At 42.9% G+C, this 16,184-nt stretch overlaps 1 protein-coding gene across 1 annotated transcript in view; it reads left to right on the forward strand.

The window, feature by feature from the left end:
• LOC106600589 (voltage-gated potassium channel subunit beta-1) overlaps positions 1–16,184 on the forward strand; it is a 91,829-nt gene that overhangs the window by 25,854 nt on the left and 49,791 nt on the right. Inside the window, exons 2-7 of the mRNA XM_014192067.2 lie at positions 6,960–7,003; positions 8,615–8,652; positions 9,825–9,904; positions 11,904–11,948; positions 12,642–12,686; positions 14,104–14,147. Of these exons, the coding sequence (XP_014047542.1) occupies positions 6,960–7,003; positions 8,615–8,652; positions 9,825–9,904; positions 11,904–11,948; positions 12,642–12,686; positions 14,104–14,147 (296 nt within the window). The remainder of the gene's footprint in view (positions 1–6,959; positions 7,004–8,614; positions 8,653–9,824; positions 9,905–11,903; positions 11,949–12,641; positions 12,687–14,103; positions 14,148–16,184) is intronic.

The following is a 16,184-nucleotide window of genomic DNA, read 5'->3' on the forward strand; positions in this document are numbered from 1 at the left end:
GAGAAATGTCCTCTGGTCTGATGAAACAAAAAAAAATAACTGTTTGGCCATAATGACCATTGTTATGTTTGGAGGAAAAAGGGGGAGGCTTGCAAGCCGAAGAACATCCCAACTGTGAAGCACGGGGGTGGCAGCATCATGTTGTGGGGGTGCTTTGCTGCAGGAGGGACTGGTGCACTGCACAAAATAGATGGCATCATGAGACAGGAACATTATGTGAATATATTGAAGCAACATCTCAAGACATCAGTCAGGAAGTTAAAGCTTGGTCGCAAATGGGTCTTCCAAATGGACAATGACACCAATCATTCTTCCAATGTTGTGGCAAAATGGTTTAAAACCTCTTGGGGCCACCCCTTCCCGTTCTGATCCCTGTGACGGGATTGCTTGACAAGATACATGGCGCGAAATTCAAAACAGCAAAAATCTAATAATTTAAATTTCTCAAACAATCAAATATTTTACAGCATTTGAAAGATAAACATCTCCTTAATCCAACCACGTTGTCCGATTTCAAAGAGGCTTTACGGCGAAAGCATAAAGTTAGATTATGTTAGGGCAGTACATAGACAAAACATTACACACAGCCATTTTCAAAGCAAGCATATATGTCACAAAAACCAAAACCACAGCTAAATGCAGCACTAACCTTTGGTGATCTTCATCATATGACAATCCTTGGACATTATCCTGTTAGGGCTAGGGGGCAGTATTGACACGACTGGATAAAAAACATACCCGATTTAATCTGGTTACCACTCCTACCCAGTAACTAGAATATGCATATACTTATTACATATGGATAGAAAACACCCTAAAGTTTCTAAAACTGTTTGAATGGTGTCTGTGAGTATAACAGAACTGAAATGGTAGGTCAAAACCTGAGAGATTCCTGAAAAAACCTGAATGTCGTCATCCCAGCCCCAGGCTGAAACACATTATCGCCTTTCTCAAGTGGCCGATCAAGGGACTCTGGGCTTAGGCGCGTGACCTGACTGCCCCCGTCTTTGTGATTTTTTCCTCTGTTTGCCGAAAAGGAGATTCCTGGTCGAAATATTATCGCTTTTCTACGAGAAAAATGGCATAAAAATTGATTTTAAACAGCGGTTGACATGCTTCGAAGTACGGTAATGGAATATTTCGAATTTTTTTGTCACGAATTGCGCCATGCGCACGACCCTTCTTTACCATTTCGGATAGTGTCTGGAACGCACGAACAAAACGCCGCTATTCGGATATAACGATGGATTATTTTGGACCAAACCAACATTTGTTATTGAAGTAGCAGTCCTGGGAGTGCATTCTGACGAAGACAACAAAAGGTAATCAAACTTTTATAATAGTAAATATGATTATGGTGAGTGCTAAACTTGCCGGGTGTCTAAATAGCTAGCCCGTGATGCCTGGGCTATGTACTTAGAATATTGCAAAATGTGCTTTCACCAAAAAGCTATTTTAAAATCGGACATATCGAGTGCATAGAGGAGGTCTGTATCTATAATTCTTAAAATAATTGCTATGCTTTTTGTGAACGTTTATCGTGAGTAATTTAGTAAAATGTTAGCGAATTCCCCGGAAGTTTGCGGGGGGTATGCTAGTTCTGAACGTCACATGCTAATGTAAAAAGCTGGTTTTTGATATAAATATGAACTTGATTGAACAAAACATGCATGTATTGTATAACATAATGTCCTAGGGTTGTCATCTGATGAAGATCATCAAAGGTTAGTGCTGCATTTAGCTGTCTTCTGGGTTTTTGTGACATTATATGCTAGCTTGAAAAATGGGTGTCTGATTATTTCTGGCTTGCTACTCTGCTGACATAATCTAATGTTTTGCTTTCGTTGTAAAGCCTTTTTGAAATCAGACAGTGTGGTTAGATTAACGAGAGTCTTGTCTTTAAATAGCTGTAAAATAGTCGTATTTTTGAGAAATTGAAGTAATAGGATTTTTAAGGTTTTGAAAATCGCGCCACAGGCTTCAAGTGGCTGTTACGTAGGTGGGACGAATTCGTCCCGCCTAGCCCAGAGAGGTTAAGTTAGACAATACATGCATTTTTTGTTCTATTTAGTTCATATTTATATCCAAAAGCAGCATTTTACATCGGCGCGTGACGTTGAGAAAATATATCTCCCCCAAAACTGCCGGTGAATTTACAAAAATACTCATGATAAAACGTGGATAAAATATGAAACTGTTATTCAAAGAATTATAGATTAACATCTCCTGAATGCAACCGCATTGACAGATTTCAAAATAACTTTACTGGGAAAGCACACTGCGCAATAATCTGAGTACTGTGCTCAGAAAAATACACTACGCAATACAGATAGCCGCCATGTTGGAATCATCTAAAATCATAAATAACATTAGAAATATTCACTTACCTTTAACCCTTTCACGCGTGAGTTCCAAATATCTCTAACGGTCGCCCCAGCGTGAGTTTTTTTATGCACGTGATGTTCGAACGTTCTCTCCATTCCAGGATGTGATTGTTACATAAACAACAACACTGAATGGCTCAGAGTGGGAGTGAGAGGTTACCGTGATTGACTGCCTGCACGCGCCATTTGTATCAATAAATCAATATCGGAAAATGTTTTGTGTGGTATTATTGATATATTTAGTATTTTATTGACGTTTTTCAATTACCCGTGATAAATCATGCATTCCGATTTTTACATAAATTGTAATGGGCGCATATTATGTGTGTAAAAGAATGTTTTGAAGGTTGTACTGATTATGATGAGCTAAGCTAATTCCAGCTATGTGTATGGAGTCATGTTTGTTGACATACAATGCATTCTGGGTTTCACGTAATCATCCGTTTGACCAAAGATGTTATAACAAAATGAGGTGAGTAAGAGTTCACTCATTTTTTGAGGACTTCTGCAAATGAATGGTGGGATGTGAACGACAGTAGATGACACACCCCTTCAACATGCATACTGTAAACAGACCAAACTCATCTTGTCTTCTCTTATTATCTTCGGTTTCTGTGAGGAAAAAATGCATGGCTGCGCGCTGAAACTAATCGACGGATTACTTTCAATTTCTAGACAGTGTTTTACCTACTTATTTCGATCAATGGTGAGCTCACTCGTGATGTGATTAATTATACATAGTAATTGCTATTAGCTAATTCATGGTATAGTTTACGTCAGCCGAGAGTTAGAACATATGACCGCTTGTGTTGCGTCAATCTTTCCTCAGTTAGTGCTAGGACAAATGTAGCCTACATTTTTCCAGTTAGGATGATTGTGTTATGCTTTAGATACTTTTGTGAATATCTGAACATTGCATCCAAAAATAAACTGCTCACATTCTGGACATAACTTTGTAAGGACTGTTTGTGTAAATAGTTTCTGAAAAAAGTGTGGCCAGCTCAAATGCTGATTGTTGCGTCATTCGAAACTGGCCGTTCTAAATGAGCGTTCTAAATGAGTGTTCTAATCACACGGGGTGTGGTCGTATGCTTCAGGGACCACTGTAGAATGATCACACCCCGTGTGATGGTACGTGTGAAAGGGTTAATAATCTTCATCAGAAGGCACTTCCAGGAATCCCAGGTCCACAACAAATGTTGTTTTTTTCGATAAAGTTCATAATTTATGTCCAAATAACTCCATGTTCTTCCATGTTGTTAGCGCGTTCAGTAGGCTACTCAAAATGTAGGGAAAAGGGAAAAGAGGGAAAAGAGGGAAAAGTCACGACAAAAAGCCCCCCCAAAAAATCTATTTACGTTCGTTCAAACGTCAAACGTTGTATAGCATCAATCTTTAGGGCAATTTTAATGTGAAACGTCAGTAATATTTCAACCGGACCTTTCCTGTGTCTTGAAAAACATTTGGAACACAAGGTCTCATCTCACATGAACGCGCAATAATGAAGTGATGTCATCCCAGGGACATCAACTTCCCTTCCTTCTCATCCGGTCTCTGTTCATCATAGACGCTTCAAACAACTTTCTAAAGACTTGTTGACGTCTAGTGGAAGCCTTAGGAAGTGCAAAATGAATCCTTTGTCACTGTGTGTTCCATTGGCAATGACTTGAAAATAGTACAGCCACAAGATTTTCATTTCCTGCTTGTATTTTTCTCAGGTTTTTGCCTGCCATATGAGTTCTGTTATACGTACAGACACCATTCAAACAGTTTTAGAAACGTCAGAGTGTTTTCTATCCAGATCTACTAATGATATGCATATTCTAGTTTCTGGGCCAGAGTAGTAACCTTTTCAAATTGGGTACGTTTTTCATCCGGCCGTGAAAATACTGCCCCCTAGCCCCAAGGACAACAACGTCAAGATACTGGAGTGGCCATCACAAAGCCCTGACCTCAGTCCCATAGAAGATTTGTGGGCAGAACTGAAAAAGCGTGTGCGAGCAAGGAGGCCTACAAACCTGACTCAGTTACATCAGCTCTGTCAGGAGGAATGGGCCAAAATTCACCCAACTTATTATGGGAAGCTTGTGGAAGGCTACCCGAAATGTTTGACCCAAGTTAAACAATTTTAAGGCAATAGCTACCAAATACTAATTGAGTGTATGTAAACTTCTGACCCACTGGAAATGTGATAAATAAAAGCTGAAATAAATCATTCTCTCTACTATTATTCTGACATTTCACATTCTTAAAATAAAGTGGTGATCCTAACTGGCCTAAGACAGGGAATGTTTACTAGCATTAAATGTCAGGAATTGTGAAAAACTGAGTTGAAATGTTTTTGTCTAAGGTGTATGTAAACTTCCGACTTCAACTGTATGTTAGTGTCTTTAGCAAACCTATGTATTAAACTCTAGCTCAATAATACAGTAAATTGCCCACTGATCTAATTAGTGACCAAGGAAGACTCGAGATATTGAATTTTCCATACACAAGTTCCAAAGAGGCTGTGCTGGGTATGTGACCCATCTCCCTCCCCCTTTCAGTACCTTTGATGTCCAGTCAATTCCAGGGGTATTAAAGTATTCCAGTATTAAAGTTTAATTGGGCCCCATAACATGCACAGATCATTTACTCACACACACATGGTATGCACGCTCGCACACAATCGCACATTCACGTACACACACACGTACACTCACACACACACACACTGAGCCCTGTGGGGAACCAGCTGTCATTTCACATTTCACATGCACTAACGAAAGCACGCACGCACACACACACACACACACACACACACACACACACACACACATACACACACACACACACACACACACACACACACACACACACACACACACACACACAGTTGCACGTACAAACACACACACACTGACTAAACCCTGTGGGGGACCAGCTGTCATTTCACATTTCTCATTCTGTGTCATTTAGCGAAGTGTGTTTGATCTGCATAGACTTCAGGACTTTCAGATTCTCCCCTCTGTGACTATCTACACATTGGACTCTCTCTCGCTTTTTCCCTTTCTCTTTCTCTTTCCCTCTCAATCTCCCTCCCTCCCTCACTCCATCGCTCTCTCTCACTCTCTCTCTCTCTCTCTCATTCTCTCATCACTCCAATTCCCTCTGTACCAATTCCTTCCTTCCTACTTGACTGTCTCCCTCCCCTCTGTCTCTCTCTCCCTATTCTTCCTTACCCTCTTTTCTCGGTCCACCAAGTGTCAGTCAAGGACAACATGCGTGCATGTGTGAAAATCAATGGCCTTGGGTTTTTCTCCAGTCGTTACTTATTTTCTCCTACTCCATGAGAGGAACTCTATCTCTCTCTCGCTCCCTCTCTTTTTGTATTAGCATGGATCAGCTAGGAGGAAATTGAGAATTAGCTTGGAATAAATTAGGCTTTAGGAGAGAGCCATAGATCAGAGGTATACTGTGAGAGAGTTAATGGTCAGGGGGACAGCAAGAAAGAGAGAGAGAGATAGAGGGGGGGCGAGCGAGCGAGAGAGAACAAGAGAGTGAATGACAGAGAGAAAGAGGGAGGGGGGTGGGTGGGTGGGTGGGTAGAGAGAGAGAGAATGAGAGAGAGGGTGGAGAGAGAGATAGATAGAGAAAGGTGAAAGTGTTTGGGATTGCAGTCGTATTAGAGTAATAAGATAGCACTGCAGTGGTGATGGTTGCAGATGCTACAGATAGTCGTGTTGTGTTCCTGAGGCAGACAATAACAATATAATGTTTTAGGGTAGAATTGTCTGTTATCTCTGTTGTGTGTGCGAGTTTGTGTACATGTGAGCGTGCGTGCATGCATGTGTGTATACTGTATGTGTGGAAGAGCTCCTGAGTGGCGCAGCAGTCTAAGGCACTGCATCTCAGTGCGTGCGGTGTCATTACAAACCCTGGTTCGATCCCAGGCGGCGTGCAATTGGCACAGCATCGTCCGGGTTATGGGAGGGTTTGCCGGGTGTAGACCATTATTGTAAAATAAGAATTCGTTTTTAACTGACTTGCCTAGTTAAATTAAGGTTAAATACTAAACAACAAAAAAATGCAACAACAAAAAACAGTTATTGTTTTGTACAAAATCACTCATATAATTTCAAACCCCACAGAATTACAGTATGAAGTAATGAAACAAGTCCAATCAGCCCATATAGTCCTCAAGGGGCTTTTAAAAACATCACAATGCTTCAGGGCCAGAGAAAATCCAATGTGAGAGTGTAGTGTGTGATAGATGGGCTAAATCAACTCTCTTCTCCCAGTAATCTCTCAATTCTGATTCATGATTGGACCAGCGACAGAGGTGACGGCGTGTTCCAATGATTCTCCATGATCAAATATGAGGAGGTCAATAAAGGTCACAATGACCATTATTAAACGCTCCGCGCAGAGATTACAATTGATTTTCTGTTCTTTTCAATTGTTCGGTGCAAAGCGGAGCAAACACTGCCAGTGAATTGTGTACATGTCTCATGTGTTTACATCCCATCTAATAGCATGAACACGCAACACTAGTTTTCTTCATCTCAGTAACATTATGGGATGTGTTTTCCACAGGAACCTGGGGAAATCAGGCCTGCGTGTCTCCTGTTTGGGCCTCGGTGAGTACGTTTAATTAGCATTAGTGACAAATCACTAATGATTTGATTAGCATCCATGTGTAACCTCTATATTCAGCTCAACTCTTTCCAGGTACTATTGCTTTATTATGTCCTATGGGTTTGTGAAAAGGGATGCAAGTGGTTGTGTGTGTGTGTGTGTGTGTGTGTGTGTGTGTGTGTGTGTGTGTGTGTGTGTGTGTGTGTGTGTGTGTGTGTGTGTGTGTGTATGCGAGTGACATAGATACAGGGAGGCAAAGTTTTGCATCTTCTATACTCTGAGTGTTGAGGGACAGTGTGCAGCTATTTACAGTAATTTAATCCTATTCTTGTTAATATTTAATCAGTGCTCCTGGTTTCAGAAAACAAGCTGCTCAATTATCACCCATATCTAATGCACACCAGGGGGTAAACAGGCTCTTTGATAGGATTGATTTAATTCATCTGCCTTATGAATACTTAAGCAATTATACCATACACGGATTGGTTGTTTAGCAACGGAATCGACTAGTGCACAACTATGGGGCAAAACAGATGGAGTCGGCTTAGAAAAAAACACGTTGTCTCTCAAATACGCTGTTGTAGTTGTTGTTTAGCTAGCTGCCGAATTTCAACCATATTAACATTGACATGAAATGAGTCAAAACACTTCAATACGAGACATGGTATCAAGAACAAGATCAAATGAAACGAGCCACCTACGATTCCCCACATGGGAGCTTCTTGTCATTGTTGCTAGCTATTTGACCGTTCAGAATCATAACAAGCACGGCTTCCGGCCCCATTGATGCATATGCACCATTTTCATGATGTTGTCAGCCAACCCGACAGATAAACACTCTCTTTGTGTTTATCTTCTATGTATGTTTGTGTGTGTGTGTGTGTGTGTGTGTGTGTGTGTGTGTGTGTGTGTGTGTGTGTGTGTGTGTGTGTGTGTGTGTGTGTGTGTGTGTGTGTAGTAATAGTACAATATAAAGTCATCCCTGTGCTTTTGAGCAAGGCAAAAAAGTCATACTCGCCTATTGCCTTGTACAGCAACTCTAATGACCCAGCTGAAACACTGAGGGGGTAATTGAGGGTAAAGGGAGAAGTCAACAAACAGTAAACACACAGTAACTGAATTATTTTGGGGTGATGCTAGGCGATTCTGACAAGGACAGAGGGGCTGTAGCTTTACACTGCAAAGACCGGGAGCAAAGTTAGCATCATAACGCACACACACATGAAAGGACTCACACGTACACACACACACACACACACACACACACACACACACACACACACACACACACACACACACACACACACACACACACACACACACACACAAACGCGCAGCTCCACCCAGGGTGGATTTAGCAGTGGTGAATCATGGGTAAGTCGAGTCGAGGCCAGGGTTGTGACAGGGAGAGAAACAAGAGGATGAGTACTGAACCTGATTTGAGAGTGTTAGTCATATTTCTGTGTCCAAAGCTAGCAATTGCTGGGTGACTTGTGTTTACACTTTCTATCACTTTCAACATATAGGGGTTTAAAGTTAAGATTAGAATGTTCCATTTTGTACAAATGGCTTTTTTGTTCCAGAATTATGACTTTGGCATTTATTTTTCCTAGGTACTTGGGTAACGTTTGGAGGTCAGATTTCAGATGAGGTAAGTCAGGATTCAAATTACAAGTAATGCATGAGACCATTAAGGAATTGCGCCCACAACATTGGTGTTACCAGCGCAGCATTCCAATTAACTGAGCTATCCCGGACCCTGGTTAGTGTGGTCGTCCCAAAACAGGTCTCCTTCCCAGTCAGCTCCTGTTAGCACCAAGACCTCCTCTGCCTTATCACTCCCTCACCCTGCTGCCTCTCAGATCCATGGGCCAAAACCCCAGAGGCTTTGTGGCTCACACATGGACAGAGAGAAGGACATGGAGACAGTTCACACACAGTTGAACATACACACACACACACATTTACATACATGACACACGCATACACGTGCATGCCATGCACACACACACACACACACACACGCACACACACACACACACACACACACACACACACACACACACACACACACACACACACACACACACACACACACACACACACACACACACACACACACACACACACACACACTAATGGAGTGAGGGCATTGAACTGTGACATTTGTCTACTGGAGACGCTGATACGGGTAGACTGCATTGTCATTGTGAAAGTGGCCTGCAGGTACAAAAAGTAGAATGATGTTGACAAATTGTTGTGGGGAAATTACAGGGTGTTGATATTGTCTGTTTGGATTGTGTATTATATGTATAGTAACAGACGAGATAACAAGACAACATTCATTTAGCTACTAAAACATTTAAATAGTACAAAAAGGGATAGTTCACCCAAATGACACATTGGTTTCCTTACCCTGTAAGCAGTCTATGAACAACGTCTGACAACAATCCATGCTTTGGTTTAGTTTCCCTGGCACTATTTCCAAATGTTAACGTTTTAGCATTTATGGCACAAATCCCAACCAAAATGTATTTCTCTCATTTGTTTTTGCTGAATTCTACCCAGTACAATATATGCTATTTAGCAGATGATTTGATCTGAATAGATTTACAGTCATGTGTGCATACATGCAGTCCAGGAATCAAACCCATTGTTCTGGCATTGCAAGTGCCCTTGCTCTACCAACTGAGCTACAGAGAACTGCTCAGTTTCATTTTGAGTTTCAAAAATAATTTTCTCTTGTTTTGTCTCTGCCGAATGCCTCTCAGCTGCCAGCTCTCTGTTCTCTCCTGGGTTGATAAAGCATCTTGTGTTTCTCAGGTGGCTGAGCAGCTGATGACCATCGCCTACGAGAACGGGGTCAATCTCTTCGACACAGCCGAAGTTTACGCTGGGGGGAAGTGAGTGTGATCTGAATACCGATTACCTACCCACCTGAAACAGGACAGCAATGGCTATTTTATTTACATTTTTTATTTCACCTTTATTTAACCAGGTAAGCTAGTTGAGAACAAGTTCTCATTTACAACTGCGACCTGGCCAAGATAAAGCAAAGCAGTGCAACACAAACAACAACCTGGCTAATCTGGTCTTGGTGGGTTGACACACACATACAGTGCAGGTTTTTGTTCCAGACCAGCACTAAACCCCACAAAGTATAGGGGTCAGCCAAGCTGACAGTGGTGTGAATCAACCATATGGAATGGGATTAGTTCTAAAGCAAGTAGGTTTACAGCGTGGGTGCATGCCAGACTGTTTGTGTATTCAACATAGTTGCCTTGCCAAGACAACGAGAATTCAGCTGAGGCTGAAACAAGTTGGCACCCACACTAGTACATTTACACTTCCATGCAGACATGATTGAACGTAGTACAAGATGCATACAGTGTATATGGAGAGCATTGATAATGCGCAATGGTTCATTTGATCAAGCTCTAATAGTACTTCCTGTTATACAGTATGAAATGTGCTATCATCCCGAATGACTTCTAACGCAGCATTCTGGGGCTTCGGGTTTCAGCCTCAACTGAATTTCACAGTAATGGGTTGGTTGGATTTAGCAACAGATTGGAACGCTTTATCAATGCTGAAGCACTTTACATTGTAAAGTCACCTACCAATGTGTAGCACCACTAGCGTAGCACAGTTTCCCTGTGATCCCGCTCTCCTACAAAAAATCGAATGCGTCAGCCACTCACAAAGAACAGACAATCGCTGTCCATGGTTCTGAAATTTCAACATCTATGCGGCTGCCTATCAGATTATGTTTTTATTTATTTAACTAGGCAAGTTGGTTAAGAACAAATTCTTATTTACAATGACGTCCTACCCCATCCAAACCCAGACGACGCTGGGCCAATTGTGCGCCACCCTATGGGACTCCCAATCACAGCTGGTTGTGATACAGCCTGGAATCAAACCAGTGTCTGTAGTGATGCCTCTAGCACTAAGATGCAGTGCCTTAGACCGCTGCGCCAGTCAGGTGCTAGTGCTTGTAGTAGCCTATAGATTTCCTTTAATGGATACATGTTTATTTGTATTTGGTTGTAATTTTGTCATGTTAACCCTAATGTTGATGTTTCACTAAGCTATCTGCCTACTGTGTCGCAATGCTGCTATTCAGAATGCTGGCTGGCGGCAATAATGTATTTACTTGTTCAGTAATTAAAGGGGGAAATTCAAACATTGCAGATTGTAAAACAAATTGTCAATGCAACAGCATACTAATCAGTAACCCAAATATTTTGGGGGAATATAGAACTGTCCTGTAGACCTATAGCCTACCTTAGCCGACTTCTGCTCTCGCGCAACTTTGAAATAAAGTTTGTGCTGTGTAAAACCAGTCCACTAGCCGCTGGGTCTCTGGCAGTCATCAGCTTGGTTTTCTGGGAGAGGAGGAGGAGAAGGAGGTCTTCACTATTCTCGAGGGGAGGAAGTAGAGGAGGAGCAAGGCCACTGTCATTGCCGGGCCCGGGCAGTGAGGTCTCTGTCGAGACTGGGAGGTTGCTAGTGCTAGCTGATGCATCAGTAGGACTACTAGCTTCCACCTGCGATGGTGTTTCGTCAGTCGAGGATGATGTGGTAGCTTTGCTGCTGATGTGGTTCTGTAATTTGGCTCGAGCTTAATCAGAAAAAGCTTTTTTGCGGCTTTTTTGTGCACCACTTGGTCTTGGCCTTTTGTTTATCCACCGGCACCGCTGAGAAATAGGCTAATTAAATTCATGACAACTGTATTGTCTGTCTGTCTCAGCTACTACCATGTAGACACACACACACACACACACACACACACACACACACACACACACACACACACACACACACACACACACACACACACACACACACACACACACACACACACACACCCTTAGAGTTAATATCCCTGCTTTATTACAGAGCCGAGATAATCCTGGGTAACATCATCAAGAAAAAGTGCTGGAGGTATGTATCATCTTTTGTGTGTGTGCGTGTGCGTGTGTGTGTGAGCGTGTGTGTGAGAGAGAGAGAGAGAGAGAGAGAGAGATAGACGGGGCCAGCTAACAAACGTTAATCTACTGTTAGTCTACCGTTAATCAAACCACAGATTTATCTCAATTTCATCACCAATATAACTGATCCACCCATCTGCTAACTAGGTCTGCAGCAGTAACCATGGCAATCAGAGGAAAGTTATGTGTTCTTGGTTTTGCGAAGGCTGGTAGACTGGTAGGTGGTCAGGCCTCAGCTATCAGCACATACTGATCTCATACATCTTTGCTGCTTCATTTCTCCAATGTACATTTCCAATCATAACGTCTTCACTCTCCAGTTCTTCATGTCGGTTCACCGCCTCCGATTTAAACATTAAACAGCCAAGCAATGGGGATTTGACTTTACTTTGAGTAGATACACTGTATCCTATCAAAGTTCCGAGAAAGTGTCCAGGAATACTTTTCTTCATACGTGAATACCATGTATGAAAAGCTAAAGGATCCATATTGTTGACTCCCCTACAGTATTAAGACCTAACATAAGGCTATTGATATTCACCAGGATATGGATAAGGATGTCCATGTCTTTCCCTCTGTTTGTCTGTCTGTCTGATCTCTGTCTGTCTGCCTGGCTGGCTGATCTCTCCCCTTTGTCTTTATGTAGGAGGTCAAGTCTGGTGATCACCACCAAGCTCTACTGGGGAGGAAAGTAAGTATGTTCCTCCTCAGACATTCTGAGCACCACGCCAATGTGATTCTGAGGTGCGTGAAATAGGATAGATCTTTGAACGGTCTGTACTGAGGCTCTTCTATACCGTATACTGTCTGAATTCTGTCTGAGTTCTGTCTGAGTTCTGTCTTGACAGAAGTTGAACAGGATCATCCATCAGAGAGCTCTAACCTGTTCATTTTCTCTTTATTAGACATATCCTGTCTATTTGAGGTTCCTAATGAGAATCTAGACAATTGGTCAGCTCGGAGTCGTTCCTGTGTCTGCTACTGGCTCTGCCGTGTCTGCAGGTCAAGTCTCAACTAAAACTCTCTTCCTTTACAGTGCACTAGAGCCACAAGGCTGGATTTGCACTATGATGAAGGAAGGTGTCTAAGATTTGTGCACATACTCAGGCCAAAAGTAGCGCACAGCAATACGGTACCATAGAGCTCAACCAGCTCTATCTTTGAAGAATCAGAGTGGTTCTGTGGTGACACAACCCTCTTCACTGTGGACCTGGAGAGAGAGAGAGAGAGAGAGAGAGAGAGAGAGAGAGAGAGAGAGAGAGAGAATGATTAACAACCAGCCTGGCAGTCTGTTTGGGGCCTGACGAGGCTCTCTGCGTCTCTGAACAGACTCGCACACACAGCTGGGGGAGCCGATAACATAACAGAGAATAACACAGCCAGAGATCCAGGATGACTCAGCCCCACGCTACAGTTCTCTGTGTGCCTGGAATATCAGTCCCCAACTCTCAGAGAAAGAAAAGAGAGTCTGTGTGGCTCTGTCAGTAGAGCATGTCACTTGCAATGGAAAAGGTTGTGGGTTTGATTCCTGCTGGGGCCACCCATGTGTAAAATGTATTCAAGCATTATTGTAAGTTGCTTTGTCTGTTAAGTGGCATATATTATAAAAAGAGAGGGGGTGAACATGAAGAAAAAAATAAGGAGAGAAAGACAAAGAATGGATTGAATAGAGGGGGTGAAGAAAGAGAGAAGATGGATAGTAATGGGGGAGGGCTGGGTAGATGAGGATGATGTCGCTGACAGTTTGTCATTGACTCAGACATCCACTATGACAGATTACAGGGCATTGCATTTTCAGTGCTGACAGACGATAAAGTTTGTTTTGTTGCTACCGACACTTCCCAGGGCCTGTTGTGTCTCTTGTCTATTCATCGATTTGTAGACAGCTCATTAGAGGCTGGTGGGACAAGTTCAATGCTCTAGTCACTGTAAATCTGTGTGTCTGTATGTCTATGTGTCTGTGTGTCTGTGTGTCTCTCTCTGTGTGTGTGTGTGTGTGTGTGTGTGTGTGTTTGTGTGTGTGTTTGTGTTTGTGTGTGCATGCACTGGTGTGTGCCCTTTTGTGTATACTTTTCTGTGTGTATATTTACTTCTGTGTTCTTTTCCAGGGCGGAGACAGAGAGAGGACTCAACAGAAAGCACATAATTGAAGGTAAAGTGGCTGATTTCCTCTCCTCCTCTTCCTTCTGTCTTGTCCTCCACATCACTCCATGCCCCAGTTTACCTCTATAATCCCCCTTTTCATATCCACATCACTTTTTATTTTCTCTCTTCTCCCTCTCTCTTGTGATTGATTGCTGCAAGAATGCTGTTCATTGACTACAGCTCAGCATGCAACACCATAGTTAGTACCCTCCAAACTCATAATTAAGCTTGAGACCCTGGGTCTCGACCCCGCCCTGTGCAACTGGGTCCTGGAATTCCTGACGGGCGCCCCCAGGTGGTGAAGGTAGGAAACAACATCGCCACTCCGCTGAATCTCAACACTGGGGCCCCACAAGGGTGCGTTCTCAGCTCCCTCCTGTACTCCCTGTTCACTCACGACTGCGTGGCCATGCATGCCTCCAACTCAATCATCAGGTTTGCAGACGACACAACAGTAGTAGGCTTGATTACCAACAACGATGAGACAGCCTACAGGGAGGAGGACAGGGCCCTCGGAGTGTGGTGTCAGGAAAATAACCTTTCACTCAATGTCAGCAAAACAAAAGAGATGATCGTGGACTTCAGGAAACAGCAAATGGAGCAGCCCCCTATCCACATCGACGGGACAGCAGTGGAGAAGGTGGAAAGTTTTAAGTTCCTCGGGGTACATATCACCGACAAACTGAAATGATCCACGCACACAGACAGTGTGGTGAAGAAGGCGCAACAGCGCCTGTTCAACCTCTGTAGGCTGAAAAAATGTGGCTTGACACTGAAAACCCTCACAAACTTTTACAGGTGCACAATTGAGATCATCCTGTCGGGCTGTATCACCGCCTGGTACGGCAACTGCACCGCACACAACTGCAAGGCTCTCCAGAGGGTGGTGCGGTCTGCACAACGCATCACCGGGGCAAACTACCTGCCCTCCATGACACCTACAGCACCCAATGTCACCGGAAGGCAAAAAAGATCATCAAGGACAATAACCACCCGAGCCACTGCCTGTTCACCCCGCTTCCATCCAGAAGGCAAAGTCAGCACAGGTGCATCCAAGCTGGGACCGAGAGACTGAAAAACAGCTTCTATCTCAAGGCCATCAGATTGTTAAACAGCCACCACTAGCACAGAGTGGCGGCTGCCTACCTACAGACTTGATATCATTGGCCACTTTAATAAATGGAACACTAGTCACTTTAATAATGCCACTTAAGAATGTTTACATATCTCGCATTACTCATCTCATATATACAGTATATAATGTATATTGTATCCTTCACTATCTATTCTTTACTATCTATTGCATCTTAGCTGCTCTGTGATATGTTTTATACTTATATATTCTTATCCCATTCCTTTACTAGATTGTGTGTATTAGGCTTTGTTGTGGAATTTGTTAGATATTAGGTTTTGTTGTGAAGTTCTTAGATACTGCTGCACTGTCGGATCTAGATGCATAAGCATTTCACTACATTCACAATAACATCTGCTAACCATGTGCATGTGACCAATACAATTTTATTTTATTTCCTCTGGTGTGCTCAGTTGAACTTAACCTCCTCTTTTGAAGTACCTGTATGTCTCTACTACCTCTCAGGGTCGGATGTCTCTGGGTCTTGAGTTGGTCCATTTGTAATATGATATGCTAGACATGAGCACCCTTCTATCCATACCCTCGTGTCCTGTAGTGTCCTCTCCTGTTCTTTTCTCTCCTATCATCTCCTCTCCTCCTCCCCTGTTATTTTCTGTCCTCTCCTTACCATTCCTTTTCTTTTCCTTTCCTCTCCTGCCATCTCCCACCTTACCTTTCCATGTTTCCCCTTTCAGTCCCACCAGTCTCCTATTTTACAGTTTTTAGGATATTACACAGCTAAACCTGACACCCAGATGACCCCAATCCGCACACTACCCCAAACCAAGTCCCTGATCCAGCCCAACAACGTCCCGTCCACAGTACAGTGCCTGCACCTCCTGCAGCACTCTCATATAGTATTAACATTCATATCAGCTGCTAACTTTCCCCCCCAAAGAAGAACAGAATCAT

This window comes from Salmo salar, chromosome ssa03 (genome assembly GCF_905237065.1).
Source record: "Salmo salar chromosome ssa03, Ssal_v3.1, whole genome shotgun sequence".
NCBI lineage: Eukaryota > Metazoa > Chordata > Actinopteri > Salmoniformes > Salmonidae > Salmo > Salmo salar.